The 16846-nt window shown below is 39.4% G+C and overlaps 1 protein-coding gene across 1 annotated transcript in view; it reads right to left on the bottom strand.

The window, feature by feature from the left end:
- The window catches only part of aff2 (ALF transcription elongation factor 2), a 293897-nt gene that overhangs the window by 218428 nt on the left and 58623 nt on the right, over positions 1 to 16846 (bottom strand). Inside the window, exon 2 of the mRNA XM_039648817.2 lies at positions 15636 to 15756. Within this exon, the coding sequence (XP_039504751.2) occupies positions 15636 to 15756 (121 nt within the window). The remainder of the gene's footprint in view (positions 1 to 15635; positions 15757 to 16846) is intronic.

Raw genomic sequence — 16846 nt, 5'->3', positions numbered from 1 at the left:
CAGAAGATTAACATGAAAAACATTAAATAAAGTGAACATTTTCAAGTTCAAATGACTCTGTTTTGATAAGGTGTAGTCATAATATATATTTTTTTAATGTAAGTGCCTGGTACTCAGCTTTCCGAGTGGCGTCCATTTTTTTACTCCGACTCGTACACGCGAAACATAATAGAACGCTCGAAGCCTGGACGTGACGTCAAATCCGAGGTCCGAGTCGGTTCGTTGGCTATAATAGAACGCACTAATAGCTGTTCCTCAATTTGTGTTTCCTATTTGAATAGTCAGCATATGAGGTGGCTGCTGCTTGCGCTGGGACTATAGACCATAGAAATTATTCTCTAATTGGTTGCATATTTTGTCGTGAATACATCCCTCGAATGGAATACTGCAGTCCCTTTTGTCTTGCTCTCTCAGATATTTCACAAATTCGCCAAAAATTACAAATCATCTCATTGGGAAATGTCTGACACCAGTGCATACACACTGTAATAGATGTGCCGGCTGCGAAAGCTTGACAGGCGTAGCAACAGTAACTAGAGAGGGCAGAGCTTAGCGAAGTGTCAATTCGTACATGTGAGTACAATGTCGCTTAATTGTCAAATTTGTCAAAACCCCAGGGATGGGTTGGTTTAGGGTCAGGTCATTCGTATGAATTCATACGAATTGGGCATTCTGTAAAAAAGTACAATTTAGCAAAAATCTAACGAATTCATACAAGTGAGGTTGTATGAATTCGTACGAATTAGCTACCTAGTAAAATACGTATCTCACGCCAGTTCGTACGTATTTTACTAAGTATCTAATTCGTACGAATTCCTACAACCTCACTTGTATGAATTCGTTAGATTTTTGCTAAATTGTACTTTTTTACAGAATGCCCAATTCGTATGAATTCTTTACGAATTAGCTACCTAGTAAAATACGTACGAACTGGCGTGAGATCGGGTTGGTTTTATTAAAGTCCGGGTCAACCTGAAGTTGCCACCGACTTGACTTCGGTGTTGTGACGTATTTCCAAGTGAAACCAAATATTGAATATTTTATCTTAGCGCACTTCCACTCGCTCATAGCAGACTGACGGCTGGAGGGGAGTGGAAAAAAATCTCTGTGTATTAACTTCCACAGGTTATGTGTTCACCACAAGACTAGTAATATGCGCTATATGTAAATAGTGTCAATTTTGATTTCATAAATCAAATAGGTAGATGCAAATCCCACAACAAAGGATGACGCAACAAATGATGTGAGTTTGGAGCAGATCATTGGCAGATCAGATGGGGGAGTGTCTGGGAAACCATGGGTGCGTTTCCCATTCAACGACGTAGTTCGCTGATTCACTACCATAGTACGATGCATCATTGGAAAAATCAACTAGCTAGTCACGACTGTTTCCCGAAACCCACTGTCGCAAAAGTATCGTTCAACCACATTGGTTTCACGCGTGGTGGAGTAATAACTACTTTTAGTGAAACTGTTTGAGATCCAATTAACGCTAGATTTGTTTTATATAAATTGCAGACATGTCATCTGAGGACTATTTCTAATTGTTCTCAGTTGTTTTGCTTTATTACCAGACTCAATATTTGGCTCGTTCTTACATAGTGGAGCACGTTCGCACAAGCGCACTCTTCAAACACGTTACTTCAAATCTTTTGAAAAACTAAAAAACGTAAATTCCATTTGTATGTATTCTAAATAAAAGACACTGGTTGTACTGAATGTCGGCTTGCTTATTTTGCTCAAGATAAGGATTAATTATACCTCCAAATGTGACGCAATATAGAAACGATGCCTCTAACCACAGGTCAAGAGCTGTCATTCAAACCACACAACTGTGCGATGCTGCTTGTGAATGTTCGTTGGAACGATGGTTTCGGGAAACACAGACTCGTTGAACTATGCTGATAACGACGGAACTTGCGACCATAGTTGGCTAACGATGCTTTCGGGAAACGCACCCCTGTTTGAAAACCAGTCGAAAAGTCATTATTTTTGTTAGCCTACTGCTCTGATTTTACAATCAAATAACGTAATCTCAAAGTTGTATATTCAAAAGATATCTCCGTATAAACCTGAAGTGAAAAGTTGAGTGTAGCGGTTGAAAGTAAATGATTAGGCTTAGTCACGATGCTCAAATCAAACAAACAATGAGAGAAAAAAAGTGTGCTATATATTATATTATTCTGCATTGACACAAGATGGAATACGTGCTTATGTGATTACAATAGTGCAAAGTTATATAAAGTAAGGAATAATTGAAGATGGGACGTTGAATTATTAGAATAATAACGCAGACCTGAAGAGGAAATTCGCTTGGTCGATGCCTTTATTTGCTTGGTATTTATTCTCTTGCTCAATATAGTGCGTTTTGATTCTTTTCGCTGTTTGAAATAATTTGCCAATGATTCATCAAATCATATTCATTTACTTCATCACTTTAAACGAGCAGCACTGCACAAAGATGCTCGCGCTCTTATACGCTTTGACATGCTGCTTCTGCTTCCGATCTGAGTATTCTCATCTGTTAAAAAAATAAAAATAAAAAAATGACACTGCTGACGCTTATGCTGAGGAAAAAAAGGCCTTATGGGTAAAGTTACACACAACACAACTTGTATAAAAAGATCTTATAGAGAACCCGGAACTAACTGTTGTATGATTACTTATATGAAATTGGCATAGGAAAAAGTACGTCTTCCAACACACTCAAGTTTAACTACTTTAAATGAAAAGTAGACTGTAGTCTGTTGTGTTGCGTGTGTGCCTCTGTGTGCATGCTGTCTCTCCTTGACAAGACATTGGCAGTGTTTACAAAAGAGCCTTGTGCTCATCTGCTGCGAGCACTCAGGGCTTTTGCCCCCCGGCCAGAAAACCAACAACTGCGATGGTAATGAAGGTGGCAATACCTCCAGATCTCAGTCAAACAGCATGGAAACCTGCAGCACTCAAACACTACACCCACACAGCACACATTTCTTACTCAGAACGACAGCGCTGTCAGGGAAACGTCTTTGCAATCATCCGATATTTCTTTGCCACTAGCGCGTGTATCCTGTCTGGATCACACAAAGACAGGAACAGCAAACAGCAGCGGTCCACAGAGCCATTAATGCTTCGGATGAGGGGTCGATGCTGAGTCAAACGAGAAAACTCAGACTACACATCATTTGAAATCAATAGGAGATTGGTTACAGAGAAAAGGCGAACAAGAAAGCAATGCGCATGGTGAAATTCCATCAAGAAATTACGTTAAGCTCTAGTGATGGGGAATTTGCTTCTGAAATAGCTTGGAGTCAACTTGAAATTAAAACTGAACCTGCTTGTTCATCAGTGCATGAAGAACAATCGCTCTCATTCATTAAATGTGTCAAAACAGTAAAAACTGTGCGTGGACATTGTCATGGACATGGGTGTATTTTATTCAAACTACTAAAGATTCCCTCATTTAGAATAATTTGAACATATGCATATACTATATTTTTCACTGGGTGAGAACATGGTGGGGCGTGAGAGCGGCGTGGCTTGTCGTGGCTGGATGAAAGGCGTGCTACAAATAATGTTTAGTATAGGGAAAAACTGAGTGCAGACCTGGCTTAAACTACGGATGATTCATAGGGTCAAATTAATAGAGCCTGTTTTTTTTATGTACTGTAGCTGTATTTAGCTGTTAATGCATTGTTGTCACATTAACTTGCCCAGAATTCACATATTTTCTTTACACACAGTGTGAGTTGCAGTCTAACACCGATAGTAAAAATAATAGCTTTTATCTGCCCATACTTTTATATATTTATATATATATATATATATATATATATATATATATATATATATATATATATATATATATATTAGGGCTGTCAGTTTAACACGTTATTAACGGTGTTAACGCAAACCCACTTTAACGTCGTAATTTTTTTTTATTGCACGATTAACTGTCTTTTGGCAAAGCAAACTTTGCAGTTTTTTTTTGTTTTTTTTTTCCATATGCTTTTGCATTGGGATGCGGCATGCGTGGCGCTGCGCTATGAAACCCATTCATTTCAATGGCTTGCGCCGCACGGGGAGGACGTTTTGTTGCTTCGTCGACCAAAGCACAAGCGGATCTAGCTAGACCGGAAACAAAACAACAGGCACACCGCACACACTTGTTTGGGCTTGCGAGCCAGCCAAATAGTTGGTTAACGTTACATTTTGAGGGGATGACGAGCGCGAGAAGCCGAAATGGATGCCAATAAGATTCTGAATGGAAACTTTACTTTACTAAAAAGTTGCCAAATGGTTTCATTGACAAGACCAAAGTGATCTGTGTGTTTTGTCGTTGTGAACTGAGCATCATCATCGGAGCACGTCCAGTCTGAAATACTGTCCCACGTGATTGCCAAGCACACACACACAGATGATGCGAATTCTCCTCCCCTCGTCAATATCAGGACCTCGTCAGTATTTCTTTCACCCTTTTATTGATGGACAGTGTTACATTGTGTGAGAGATTATTTGCTCCAAGTGAGAACGTTCGTGTGAAATTGATCACCGTATATGCCAATGTTGTTTTCAATAAAAACATTTGCACAAAGCAAGCCGATCCACTTTTCCATGTTGATAAGAGCATTAAAATGAGAAAAAATAATGCGAGGAAAAAGAAATCAAGAGACATTTATAATAGATAAAAATTTGCGATTAATCGCGAGTTAGCTACGAAATGAATGCGATTAATCGCGATTAAATATTTTAATCGTTTGACAGCACTAATATATATATATATATATATATAAATTCATGTCATGAGCCCTTTAAAATGAACAACCACAGCTTTACACTTTTATTAACCCCTTCAACCAAATGTTCGACAGATAAATCCTGCTGTATAATCATCAAGCTTTGCTGTACACTTTCTTTGTTGTTGTTGCTGTTGAATATGAAGTTTCATTAAAAAATACATCACACTATAAATAAAATGTTTGACGCTGACCATTATGAACCATTCACAAGCATTAAACAATTTAAAAGTAGACATAATTATTGATGACGAAGTTCATAGTGTTTTTGTAATGCATTCATTCCTCAATTAGGAATGGAAAAAAAACACTGTTGCCAAGTGAACCTGGTGGCAAAAACAAGGCAGCCATAACAACAATTCCCACAGAGTAGAGCTAAATACACACTCGAGCACAACAACTTCAAATCACTCCCGAGACCAAGCATTAGACTGACTTTATTTAATTCAGACGTACTATCCTTTCTACGCAATGCAGAACTAACCGCAAAAACAACCTGGTAGGCAAAAAGGAACAAGGTATTGTGCTAGCATGCACAGCTAGGCGCCTTTTCGCTCACTTAGTGCGTTTGACTCAGCAAGTTGTTTGAGGTAGAGGGTAATTTGGGAATATTTGCCTTGGGGCAAAAAAAAAAAAAAAAAAGAAAAAAAAAGAAAGAAAAGTGTCTCTGTGACTGGGACGCTAGAAAACTCTTGGAGGAGTTCCAGAGGTCTGACCTTGGCTGGCTGAAAGCTTTTAAAAACAGCCTTGCACAGAGAAAGCATGTCCAACAGGAGTGAAAGGCCACGAAGGGACATTGGGGGGGTTGATGTGGGAAACAAGCAGAAGGGGCAGCGGGGGCACTCGAGCTACGGCGCTAGCACCACTGGAACTGCTTTGAAGGTGCCAAGCGATCTGGGAACCAGTAAATTAGTCCCAAATAGCTGTTAACGGCACAGTTCCATTAAACAGGATTTAGGGGGATTAGCTAATAGCAGCCTTAGATGAGTGTTTGGGGGGTGGAGGGCGGCAAAGACTGGTTGGCGAGGGAATAAAAAAACGAAGCGCTCATGTCCTAGCTCTCATGGTTTGTAGTGATTTATGACATGAAGAAAGCCTGTTAAAGGGATATTTGCCCAAAATTAGCCCTTGATTTACTCAACCTCAAGTCATCTTATGACATTCTTTTTTCAGACGAATACAATCAGAGTAAGATATAAAAAAAAAATGTCCTGGCTCTTCCAAGCTTTATAATGGTAGTGAATGGCCGTGTATGACGTAGGATGTAGGAGTCGCATAAGCGTTGACGCCTCTCACGGTTCAAACAAACAGGGTTGGGCCACAAACTCCCACAAACTACCGTCTCGACCGATTTTTAACATCGTATACCATAGCTTTAACATGGTAGTATTTTACAAATAAGATTTCATTGGTTAACATTATGGGCAGTACATTGGTTACAATATTTATTAATCTTTGCTCATTTACAGTTGTTACTTCATGTTAGCTCAGTAAAAATGCATTGTAAATTTGAAAATGTTGAAATTAACATAAACACATATTAATAAATGCTGTTTTGTTTATTCTCAGTTCATATAAACTAATGTAGTTAGTAATGTTAATAAATGGAACCTTATTGTAAAGTGTTACCATTAAGACAGATAGCAACAAATGCTCACTATTTTTCAATGCATTTTGGGAATTTAAAAGGAATGAACAGTTCAGTGCACCGGACAGCCCTCGAAACGGCACACTCCTTGTCCAGAGCACTTGTGGATTGAGACAAAGGGAGGATTCAGTAAGAATGAATTGTGCCCATTCATTGCGCTGCTAATTTGCATGTGTTGTCTCTGTTTTCTTTTTGTGCCCGATTCACCAAAGGAATTACACAAATCAGGTAACGTCGCACACGCACCCACAAAATTAGTGCCGAATGCAATTTTCACTGCGCAATTCCCTATCTTGCAGTGGATTACAAAGGATGCGGCAGAGCACACAAACCAGCACCATTGAGATCCACCTGAATCAGCTCTTTAAAATGCTGAAAGTGTATACACAACACCTCACGTCTCGATATATGCCAGTTTATAACATTTTCCTCCATCGTTTGATGAATAACTGCCATGATCAATACAAAACATAAACAAACATCTCTTTTCAATGAAATTCATTTCACCCCCTGCTTTCCTAACACCGCAACATTAATTGCACCAAGCAAATAGCTCTGTGTTTTTATGAATAAATCTATAATAAGTCTAATTTACACAAAAGGAGGTGACAAGAATGACAATGATTTGCTTGTCACTCATGGCGGGTTCTCAAGGCTCAACTGTGAGGTTTTTGCTGTGCAATGCCACAAACAAGTGCTCCTGGTTTAATCTGAGATTTGTTTTCTAAACCATTTCCCCCCTAATCTAAACCAATCCCCCTAATTTTGCTTTATTATATATGACAACTGTGAACTGAGTGACAGGAAAGTAGATTTAAAGGTAATTTCGGCATTTTCTAGCAATAGCAATCTAGCTTTGAAAGCATAAGATCCCGCCCTCCCTTCAGAGTGCCTCCAAAGCCATGCTTCCTTCAAAACACATGAACACACACAGCCAGATCAGAATCTGCAAAGCATCATGGGAGACGGAGTTAAAGGATTAGTTCACTTTTGAAAAAACTTTTGCTGATAATTTACTCACCCCCACGTCATCCAAGATGTCCATGTCTTTATTTCCTCAGTCGAAAAGAAATTAAGGTTTTTGATGAAAACATTCCAGGATTTTTCTCCATATAATGGACGGACATGGGAACCAGACGGTCCAAGGTCCAAACGACAGTTAATAACAGTTTCAGATGCAGCTTCAAATGTCTTTAAACGACACCAGACGATGAATAAGGGTCTTATCATGCGAAACGATCGGTTATTTCAAAAATTATTCCAAAAATGTAACTTTTCTAAGGACAAATGCTAGCCTTGCTTCTGTGAGACGCGTTTGCAACGTAATACGTAATTACGTTCAAAAGGTCACGGGCGACGTAGCCGGAAGTACAAAATCAAAATCGTCCGACATTGTTGTTTTACCTTTTAATTCCTTTTTTGTAAACGGCGTTTGAGTTAGTTTGCACATTCAACCTATGCGTTCAACTTGTAAATACTCTGACTCTGTACTTACGGCTACGTCGCCCGTGACCTTTTGAACGTAATTACGTATTACGTGACGTTACAAATGCGCCTCACAGAATAGAGCAAAGCTACCATTTGTGCTTAGAAAAGTTACATTTTTGGAATAAGCTTTGAAATAACCGATCGTTTCGCATGATAAGACCCTTATTCATCGTCTGGTGTCGTTTAAAGACATTTGAAGCTGCATCTGAAACTGTTATTAACTGTCTTTTGGACCTTGGACCGTCTGGTTCCCATGTAAGTCCATTATATGGAGAAAAATCCTGGAATGTTTTCATCAAAAACCTTAATTTCTTTTCGACTGAGGAAAGAAAGACATGGACATCTTGGATGACATGGGGGTGAGTGAATTATCAGCAAAAGTTTTTTTCAAAAGTGAACATTTTAAATTACTTCATGTCTCAACATTACAATAAAATTGAATGTAAACAACTCACAGAGCATTAGTTGTACAACCCGACTGCTGCAGATTCATTTCAGCGTTGATTATTCTAACAAAGGAATGCATAAATCTGAGTATATACAGAAGTTGATAGAAAATGCCTACAATACCTTTATATATACCATTTAAATTGGCCAAAACTAACTTTTTTGGGCCACTGACAAATAACAAAAACATTATTTAACAGGGATATTGAATTTATGAGCGATGGCTTTTATGAAGTTTTTTTTTCTTCCTGAGCGACTGTAGTCTGAAAACCTTCACCTTAGTCAACCACCGTCCTTACTTTCAGTGAGTTTTTCATTATCACAAACACCTTGCGCTTGCTCTCCGGGGATTTAGTCTTGGCACCCCGTAAAGCTGCTTTGGGACAATTTTCATTATTGCAAATGCTATATAAATAACCCACAGAAGCAACAAATTTCCCCTTCACCTGATGTCACCCTGGAAGTATTTCAGAGACCAGTGATTCTCACATTAAAACTCGGAGTAAAAAGCTACGCTCGCAGCTTCACCTCGACATCAGCAGAAACACAATTTTAGCTTTATATATGTGAGGCTGAAGTTGTTTTTTTTTAAAGCTCTGATGTTGAGGCAACTAATTTCAGAGGCTAAGAGGGAGAAGTTTATGCCCAGATGAAGATAAATGGCATGTGTAGAGCTGATTAGAGAGAAAGAGAGAGAGAGAGAGAGAGAGAGAGAGCTAATTCAGATATAAAGTTAAGAAGAAAAAAAAGCGAAACCAAAAAAGAGGGATAGAGAGATTGCCTTGTCATAGGAGGACTGTAATTATCCCTCTAAAAAGAAGGCAACACTACATGTTTCTACGACTGCTGCTCTGTGTGAACTAACAGAAAAAATCTTCCACAAAAAGGCATTCCTTGCTTCAAAGCTCCAGTTTACAGACGCCATTATGTTTGAAGACAATTTATGAGGAAATTAGCTCTTCTAGTTCTAGTAAACTAAACTCGGATGTTCCCGATGGTAAATCAATCTCGTCAATCATTTTACATATCTGTACCAATTATCACAGATCTATTGACAGAGCTAAACTATACAAGCTGACATATGCTTTATTCCACTCCAGACTATCTTGATCAATCTAAAATAACCCTCAGTCAAACTTTTTTGCGTTCCTTATGTTAAAAACGTCAAATATCACGGTCATTTAAGGCCCACTGAAGTGTGTTGGAACACAAAGCTTTTGTGTGATGACTTGACGTAATTTCCACTGAAATAGGAAGCTAAGGCGGGACATATTGAATGGCTCCTCCCCCTTTTTAAATAGCCGATATCGTTTAGTTTACCTCACAGACTGTAAATCGTGCTTGATGGCACCATGGAAGCGAATCGCTGATTCGCTGATGAGAGCGCTGATGATAGATTTGATTCTAGAAAGCGTTTGATTTGACAGAAGCTGAAGTCCGCGTTGATGTCATAAAAATCCATTTTAGCGGAAGTGAGAGACTGTACGTTTTGAATGCTTATATATAGGGCTGTCAGGCAAACACTTATTAACGGTGTTAACGCAAACCCATTTTAACGGCGTCAATTTTTTATTTTTTTTTATCATGCGATTAAAGGTATTTTTGTCCGTTAGAACTTTGTTGGTTTTTTTTCACATACTTTTGCAACAGGACGTTTTGTTGCTTCAAACAAACTTAAAAAAAAATAGGATTCTGAATGGAAAGGTCACTTTTAAAAAGTTGCCAAATGGTTCCATTGACGAGACCAAAGTGATCTGTGTGCTTTGCGTTGTAAACTGAGCTATCATCATCACAACACGTCCAGTCTGAAACACCACTTGATGATGGCCAAGCACACACACACAAACACACAGCTGATGCGAATTCATGCCCCCTCGTCAATATCGGGACCTTGTCAGTATTTCTTTCACCCATTTATTGATGGACAGTGTGTTACATTGTGTGAGAGATTATTTGCTCCAAGTGAGAATGTTAGTGTGAAATTGAACACAGTATATGCCAATGTTGTTTTCAATAAAAACATTTAAACAAAGCAAGCCGATTCACTTCTCCATGTTGATAAGAGGACTAAAATGCGAAAAAAAGAAGTCAAAACAACAAAAAAGGGACTAAAAGAAATCAAGTGACATTTAGAATAGATAAATATTGTGTGATTAATCGCGAGTTAACTATGGCATTAATGCGATTAATCGTGATTACATATTTTAATCGTTTGACAGCACTACTTATATCTCATAAATGCAAATTGTGTCATTGTTCTGGAAAAACCACCTTATTCATAACCTTAAAGGCCCGTTCAAACAAAGGACAATAACTGTAAAGATAACGATAAAGATTAGGGATGCTCTGATCGACCGGCATCGGCTGATAATAACATTTTATGACTCGATCGGTACTCACTAACTTGGCCGATCTTACAAACTGATCGCGATTTGATGACGTCAACGCGTGAGAGGAAGTATGATGCGTGGGGACTTAAATGATTTGGCGCGCAGTCATGTCTTCGCCGGTGTGGAACTACTACGATGTTTCGAAAAAAAATGAAAAATTCGCTATTTGCTGTGTATTTTCCAAAGAAATCTCACGTGGAGGAGCATTGTCCAAAACATTTAATACAACGAACCTGATTTGTCACTTAAGAACGAGTCACCGAGAGACGTATGGCGAATATGAAAAACTGGCAACTGCAAAAAAGGCAACGGTAACTAGTAATCTGACTCTCACTCAGCTTTATTTTGTTCTGCTCAGACTTGTATTGGACGATGTTAAAATTACATCAGACTTCTCCATTTTAGGAGACTAAATGCTTATTTTGTCCTCCACAGTATTGGACAATGTTTAAATAAACCTTATGGGCTGCATTAAACTGTTCCATTTTGTTTATCTGTCTTATATTAAGTCAATTAAGCATCGGAATCGGTATCGGCCGATCACCATGACAAGAAATCGGTACTCTGTATCGGCTGCAAAAATCCTGATCGGAGCATCCCTAATAAAGATATAGTTCTAAAAATCATTCTCAATATTAAAGAATAGCAGAGTTCACGCCACAGCTATAACGATAACAGCACACATAAAAGATATTGTTGGAATCACACTCAGAACGATTTTATCCAGCTGATGAACGATAAAAACATTGACAGCCAACAATCAGCCACTTAGAAACAATCACTAATACAGAAGTGTAACAAGCTCGAGCATTTAAAGCGGCAGACAAGCATGCACTTATAATAAACTGAACAATATCATCCACTGATGTGGACACTAATATAGTTATCTTTAGAGTTAACTTATAACAAGCTAACCTTAACCCTAACCCTAACCCTAAACATACATTTTGATTTCAGAGCTTTAACCAAATCCCGTGTGTCCACCAAAGCGTTTTTCCATGCGCCTAGCGTACGTTTTCAATTGTTTTCAATGGGAGCGGCGCGTTTTTTAAACGCCATGAGCGTAAAGAGGCGCTGAGCATTTTTTTCCAGCTGAAGCGCCGAGCGCCCGCCGTTTTTACTGGTCGCCGAGGGTTGAAAAATGTTCAACATTGGATAAAACGCAGTGCTCATCACTGTCACTTTTTACCCAGCCGTCCAATCACAGTGGAGGAGGGGCGGGACTAATACCACACCGACCAACTGTCACAACATTCAAACTGTGCTGCGGATATTCTGTATCATAGCAACAAAACGTCTCAACGGAAAAAACGCTGCGCTGCCAAAACGCTCAAGCGCTCAAAGCACGGCATCTTCAGCAGAGCGTCTAGCGTTTTCAGCTGGCTAAAAACGCTTTGGTGGACACACGACCTTACTAGAGGTTCTTGAGCAACACTCTAGCAAAAACTTGCCATTTAAAGAAAATCCCTGTCCTGGATCAAAACCAATGCCATACGATGTTGTCATAACCTGTCACACATAACTGTTCACATGACCGTATCGCAGAAATGACACAGATGGAACAATTAAGGCTTGAGTAAGCGGTGAGTGACGGTAAGATCATGCTCATCCAAGCTTTCCAGTTGTAATGACGCTTAGGGGTGAGAGGCTGGTCTTCACCTACTGACTGAACGCAGAGGCACAGGGGGAGATTGATCCAGTTCTCTGGCCCCCGAGGACCTCAGGACCGGCGTAATTGCAGTGCTTCAGTCTCCCTGATGGTCTGTTTCGGCCCTTGCTAACAGGTGGCTAAGGAAACAGATAAGCTACCTGAGGCTGGAAGGCCGACCTTGACACTTATTGACGGAATAAAAGTGATGTTCTTCGAGTGGTGACATACAAAAGTGCTAGGTGTTTTATTCAGCTACTGTAGATGTTCAATGGCTCTTAAAGTCAACATGAAGTCAACAATGACCTTATTTACTTCTTCAATACATTTCCCAGGGCATTCTGTCCTCAATTCTTCAGCGCATGTTATTTCAAAGATGTAACTCTCTTAATGTCTCTTAAGGAACTTTGCCAAAGAACTAGGGACTTGTGGTACTCAGTGTGTTTCCACCACAGGAACCAGGGTTTAAACAAAGTTCCGGGTAAAAATCCCCCCTCAGAATGTCCCTGCTGGCGAGGTAGTACTTTTTCAAAGTTCAGGGGTGGGACCTGGGCTCTGAACATGCTTATTGGTTCAGTAGCATTTTGATTGGTTGACTCCAAGCACCATTTTATTTTAACCACTTTTTTAATAAATCTGTTGCGGTGCTATTCAAATCAACAATGGAGTTTCAAAAATAGGACTGATGATGAGGGTCAGGCTTTATAAAGCTTAAATTCAGAGCATGAAATCCAGCGTCAGGAAAGTAGCGCACAGTCCTACGTCACCGGACTAATTTGCCTAGTCTTCACGGTACTTTAGACCATGATGGAAACGCAGACAGCAACAGATCTGGGGGGAAAAAAGTTCATGGAGCAAATTGTTCCGGGTAATTTTAGTTGTCCAATCTTATAGAAAAAGATGCCCTTTCAAACAAAAACTTATTAGTGTGGACAAGGCCTCAAAAACATTTTTTTTTTTTCGTCACGCTTGCAGGAAATGTTAGCCAATAGCCAAATAGCTCTTTAAGCATTGGTATTTACAGTTGATAGACCCTTTATAAAATCTCAGTACTAACTGCAATAGCTATGCAGTTATGGAATAAAGGTTATGGCAATGATAACAAATGAAGCTATATTTGAAAAGGGTAGAATTGCTAATTGGATATATTCAAATGCTCTTTGAAGGTAAATATGACATTTAACCTCCACGGCCGGGTCACTGTTTAGGTTCTCAGCAGGCAGAAGCTTAAATAAGTATGTACAGATTGCCTGGACAAAAATGTCACCCTTTCTTTAATTAACTGCAAACTCCCATTCAGTTCAGGCTTCATTTGGGGTATGTAATGCCAAGTTTTTACAATCCAGGTACCAGTGGATCATTGTAAGTGGCAAACAAAAAATGTTTTTCACAATATAACCCAATTCACAGTTTTATGTGAAAGATTAGGCAGGATGTTTATCAGATCATTTTGAAGGAAATAACTCTATGCAACAACATCCATTAGTCAAAAGTCTTGTGGACGCATATTTAGCATGTGTTTCGTGGCCTTATTTCAGACACTTTCATTTTTAGTTTTTTCAATAACCACGCAAAAACAATATTCTCTCAAAAATACTAACATGTACATACATGTTGCTCACATATTATGGTAGCCCTGTTTGTGCTAAGTATAGTGTAATTTCACCTGTGTCATTAATATATTTATAAGCAACTGAAAAAAGTACAAATGTCAGGCCATTTCAGAACATCTCAATGACCCCAAATACACCTTAGTTCCAAGGGGTTTAAAGGTCCCCTGACATGAAATTTTCAATTTCTGAGTTTTTTTAACATTAATATTAGTTCCCCTAGCCTGTATTTAGTCCCCTCATGTCTAGAATTTTCAATTCTTTGGCTATCTTTCTCTTCTCTGCAGCTTGACACGCTGATCTTGAAACTCCTCGTTATTACGTCATAACGAGGAAAGGTTACCTCCCCTTTCTCTGCTTTGCCCGCCCGAAGAATTTGGCTCGCCCATGAGAAAACGAGCTAGGAACAGAAACTACGAATTTTAGTTTTTCCTTGAGAGATATATCATGTCTTGCAAACAAGTGAAGCATGGCAGTTGATCAGTGTTCGGCTGTACAAATGAACACAAACCTATTTTTAGTTCCTTCATCCGAGCCTCTGAAGAAACAATGGGTTAATTTGGCCTCGATGAATGTCTGAAAATAAATCGATCGAACTACCCAGCAACAATTTCTGATGTGTAGCCTAATTGTTCAAGTTCAGACAGGTAATCATTCTCTCAAAATCGTTCAATACTGTTTAAGCATATGTCAAGCTAGTGACTAAAATATCAACTTCACATAATTTCTTTCAGTAGGATGAAAATAAAAATGCTCACTCAATGCTCATCACAGCAACATTTTATGTGATGGGAATAGATCTAAATACTTCCAAAACTTCTTACGATTTGTTAATCTCGATAGCTATAATAGTAAAAAAAAAAAAAAAGTATAATAGCTGTAGTAAAAGTATTTGAGAGAGAGTTCCACATGTATTATGTAGCTATTTCATATGCAAGCATGTCAGCCAATCACAGCAGTGGGCGGTTACACTGAATCCCACAGCAGACACTCCCCTTCAAACAGAGCGTTCACATCAGAGGCTAAAATCAGGCTAGGAAAAATGCCTTTTATAACATTATAAGGGCATTAGGGCAACCAAGGAAACATTATAAAATAATAAAATAACCCCATATCAGGGGACCTTTAAAAGTAGCACAGGCATTTTTCAAACGCTTTTTCAGACGTTTTTGATATAACTCACCCTTAACATCCTAACTTTAATCCTAAAAGGAATAGTTTATTGAAGCACCTAAAAGGGAAACAAAGTTATATAACCCTGATCGTAAGCGTTCCTTCAAACCAATTCCAGCTGAACCCGAGGGGAAAGCAGGATCTGTGTAAATATTGGACGTAAATAGAGAGCACCTCAGCATCTTTAACCCTGCGTTGGATGATGATGTGTATGTGTGTCTGGCCTGGTAAACCCTACATTACAGAAAAGTTGCCAATATCTGAAATCCTTGTCCTTGTGTGGACATGTCTTGGTCAACATGAAGAAAACCGCTTCTAAATGTAAAAATGCAGAACGTTTTCTGTAATGGTTTTGGAGGTAGAACATAGAGTTTGTACAGTATAAAAAAATCATTATTACGTTTATAGAAATCCCCATAAAACATGAAAACATAACTCTGATTGGGCCTTTACCTTGTAAGGCTCACCAAACAGATTAAATCCGGTGGAGAACAAGTCTTCATCCTGCTGCACTTCCTGTGTCCTTCGCTCCCACTCCTTCTTCTTCAGCGCCGAGCGGTCCTGCTCGTAATGACTGCGGGAAACGGGGAGAGAAAGAACGATAGACAGTAAGAGCTTGATTCGAGTTGGCATGCGAGAAATCGACGGCGAAAAACCCTGCCTGTAAGAGATTCAAGGGAAGCCCTTATCTGTCTAATAGGCCCGAGCTGACACTAAGCAGATGAGGAGAGCGTGGCGGGGGAGATAAAGTAACTGGATTGGTGCGCGGATGCTTTGCAGGAACAGACAGGAGACTGCCAGGAAGAGGCAGCTCTGTTTGAAATGCTGGAAGAAGGGCTGGAGCCTCGGGGAGCGTTTATTTAGATCCGAAGGACCTCATATGGCAATCAGTGTGGGGGATTGTTACAGGAAATTCAAGCTTGTTTTAAACAAAGGCAGATGTCATACTGTGGAGTAAATGATTTCACAAAATGAAAAAACAAACAAAAACAAAACAAAAAAAACAAGCATCTCCCTCTGAGGGACTCAGGCTCTTCGTTAAAATGAAGACTTCATCTGAGTGGTTTCTAGCACACCTCTCTCTCTCTCTCTCTAGCCTTTTTTGAGTTATTTAACGTCCAGATGACTTGCAGTTTAAGAAACTTCACATATTAGCAATAGAAACAAACACGAGGGTGCTAAGCTGAGAGAGTGCGATGGCAGCGGTGACAGGTTGGCCCTGAGGCCGGTGTTAAAGGCTGACGGTGTCTGATTAGGGCCTGTAGACTCGGTTCCTGCCATTATCATAATGTAGAAAGGCCCCGAGTTAACGCAGAACTCCCTCGGGAACAGACACGCTCCACAGCCGCTAGCTGTAGCATTAGCATCGGTCCCTGAGGGGGAACAATGGCGTGACAGAAACGGGGAATTTTCACTCAGTGGCCCCCTTGTTATTTTGTGATGTACAGTATGAGTATGTGTTAGAGCTTGCCTGTTCATTTGTTCTCTCACTCACTCACTGAAGGCTTTATGACAAGCTTCAAAAGATATGATATTCCTTTAAAAATAAATGAGCAAGGCAGCAAGCTAACAATATGCAATCCGATTTAGGGTGAAGGATCTAGAACGTTGGAAGGTTATTTCATAATTTATTTTTTTTACTGTGATCAAATACAAAAATAATA

This window comes from Pimephales promelas, chromosome 9 (genome assembly GCF_988280905.1).
Source record: "Pimephales promelas chromosome 9, fPimPro1.hap1.1, whole genome shotgun sequence".
NCBI lineage: Eukaryota > Metazoa > Chordata > Actinopteri > Cypriniformes > Leuciscidae > Pimephales > Pimephales promelas.
The sequence above is the reverse complement of the archived record's forward strand: the minus strand, read 5'-3'. Positions and strand labels throughout refer to the sequence as shown.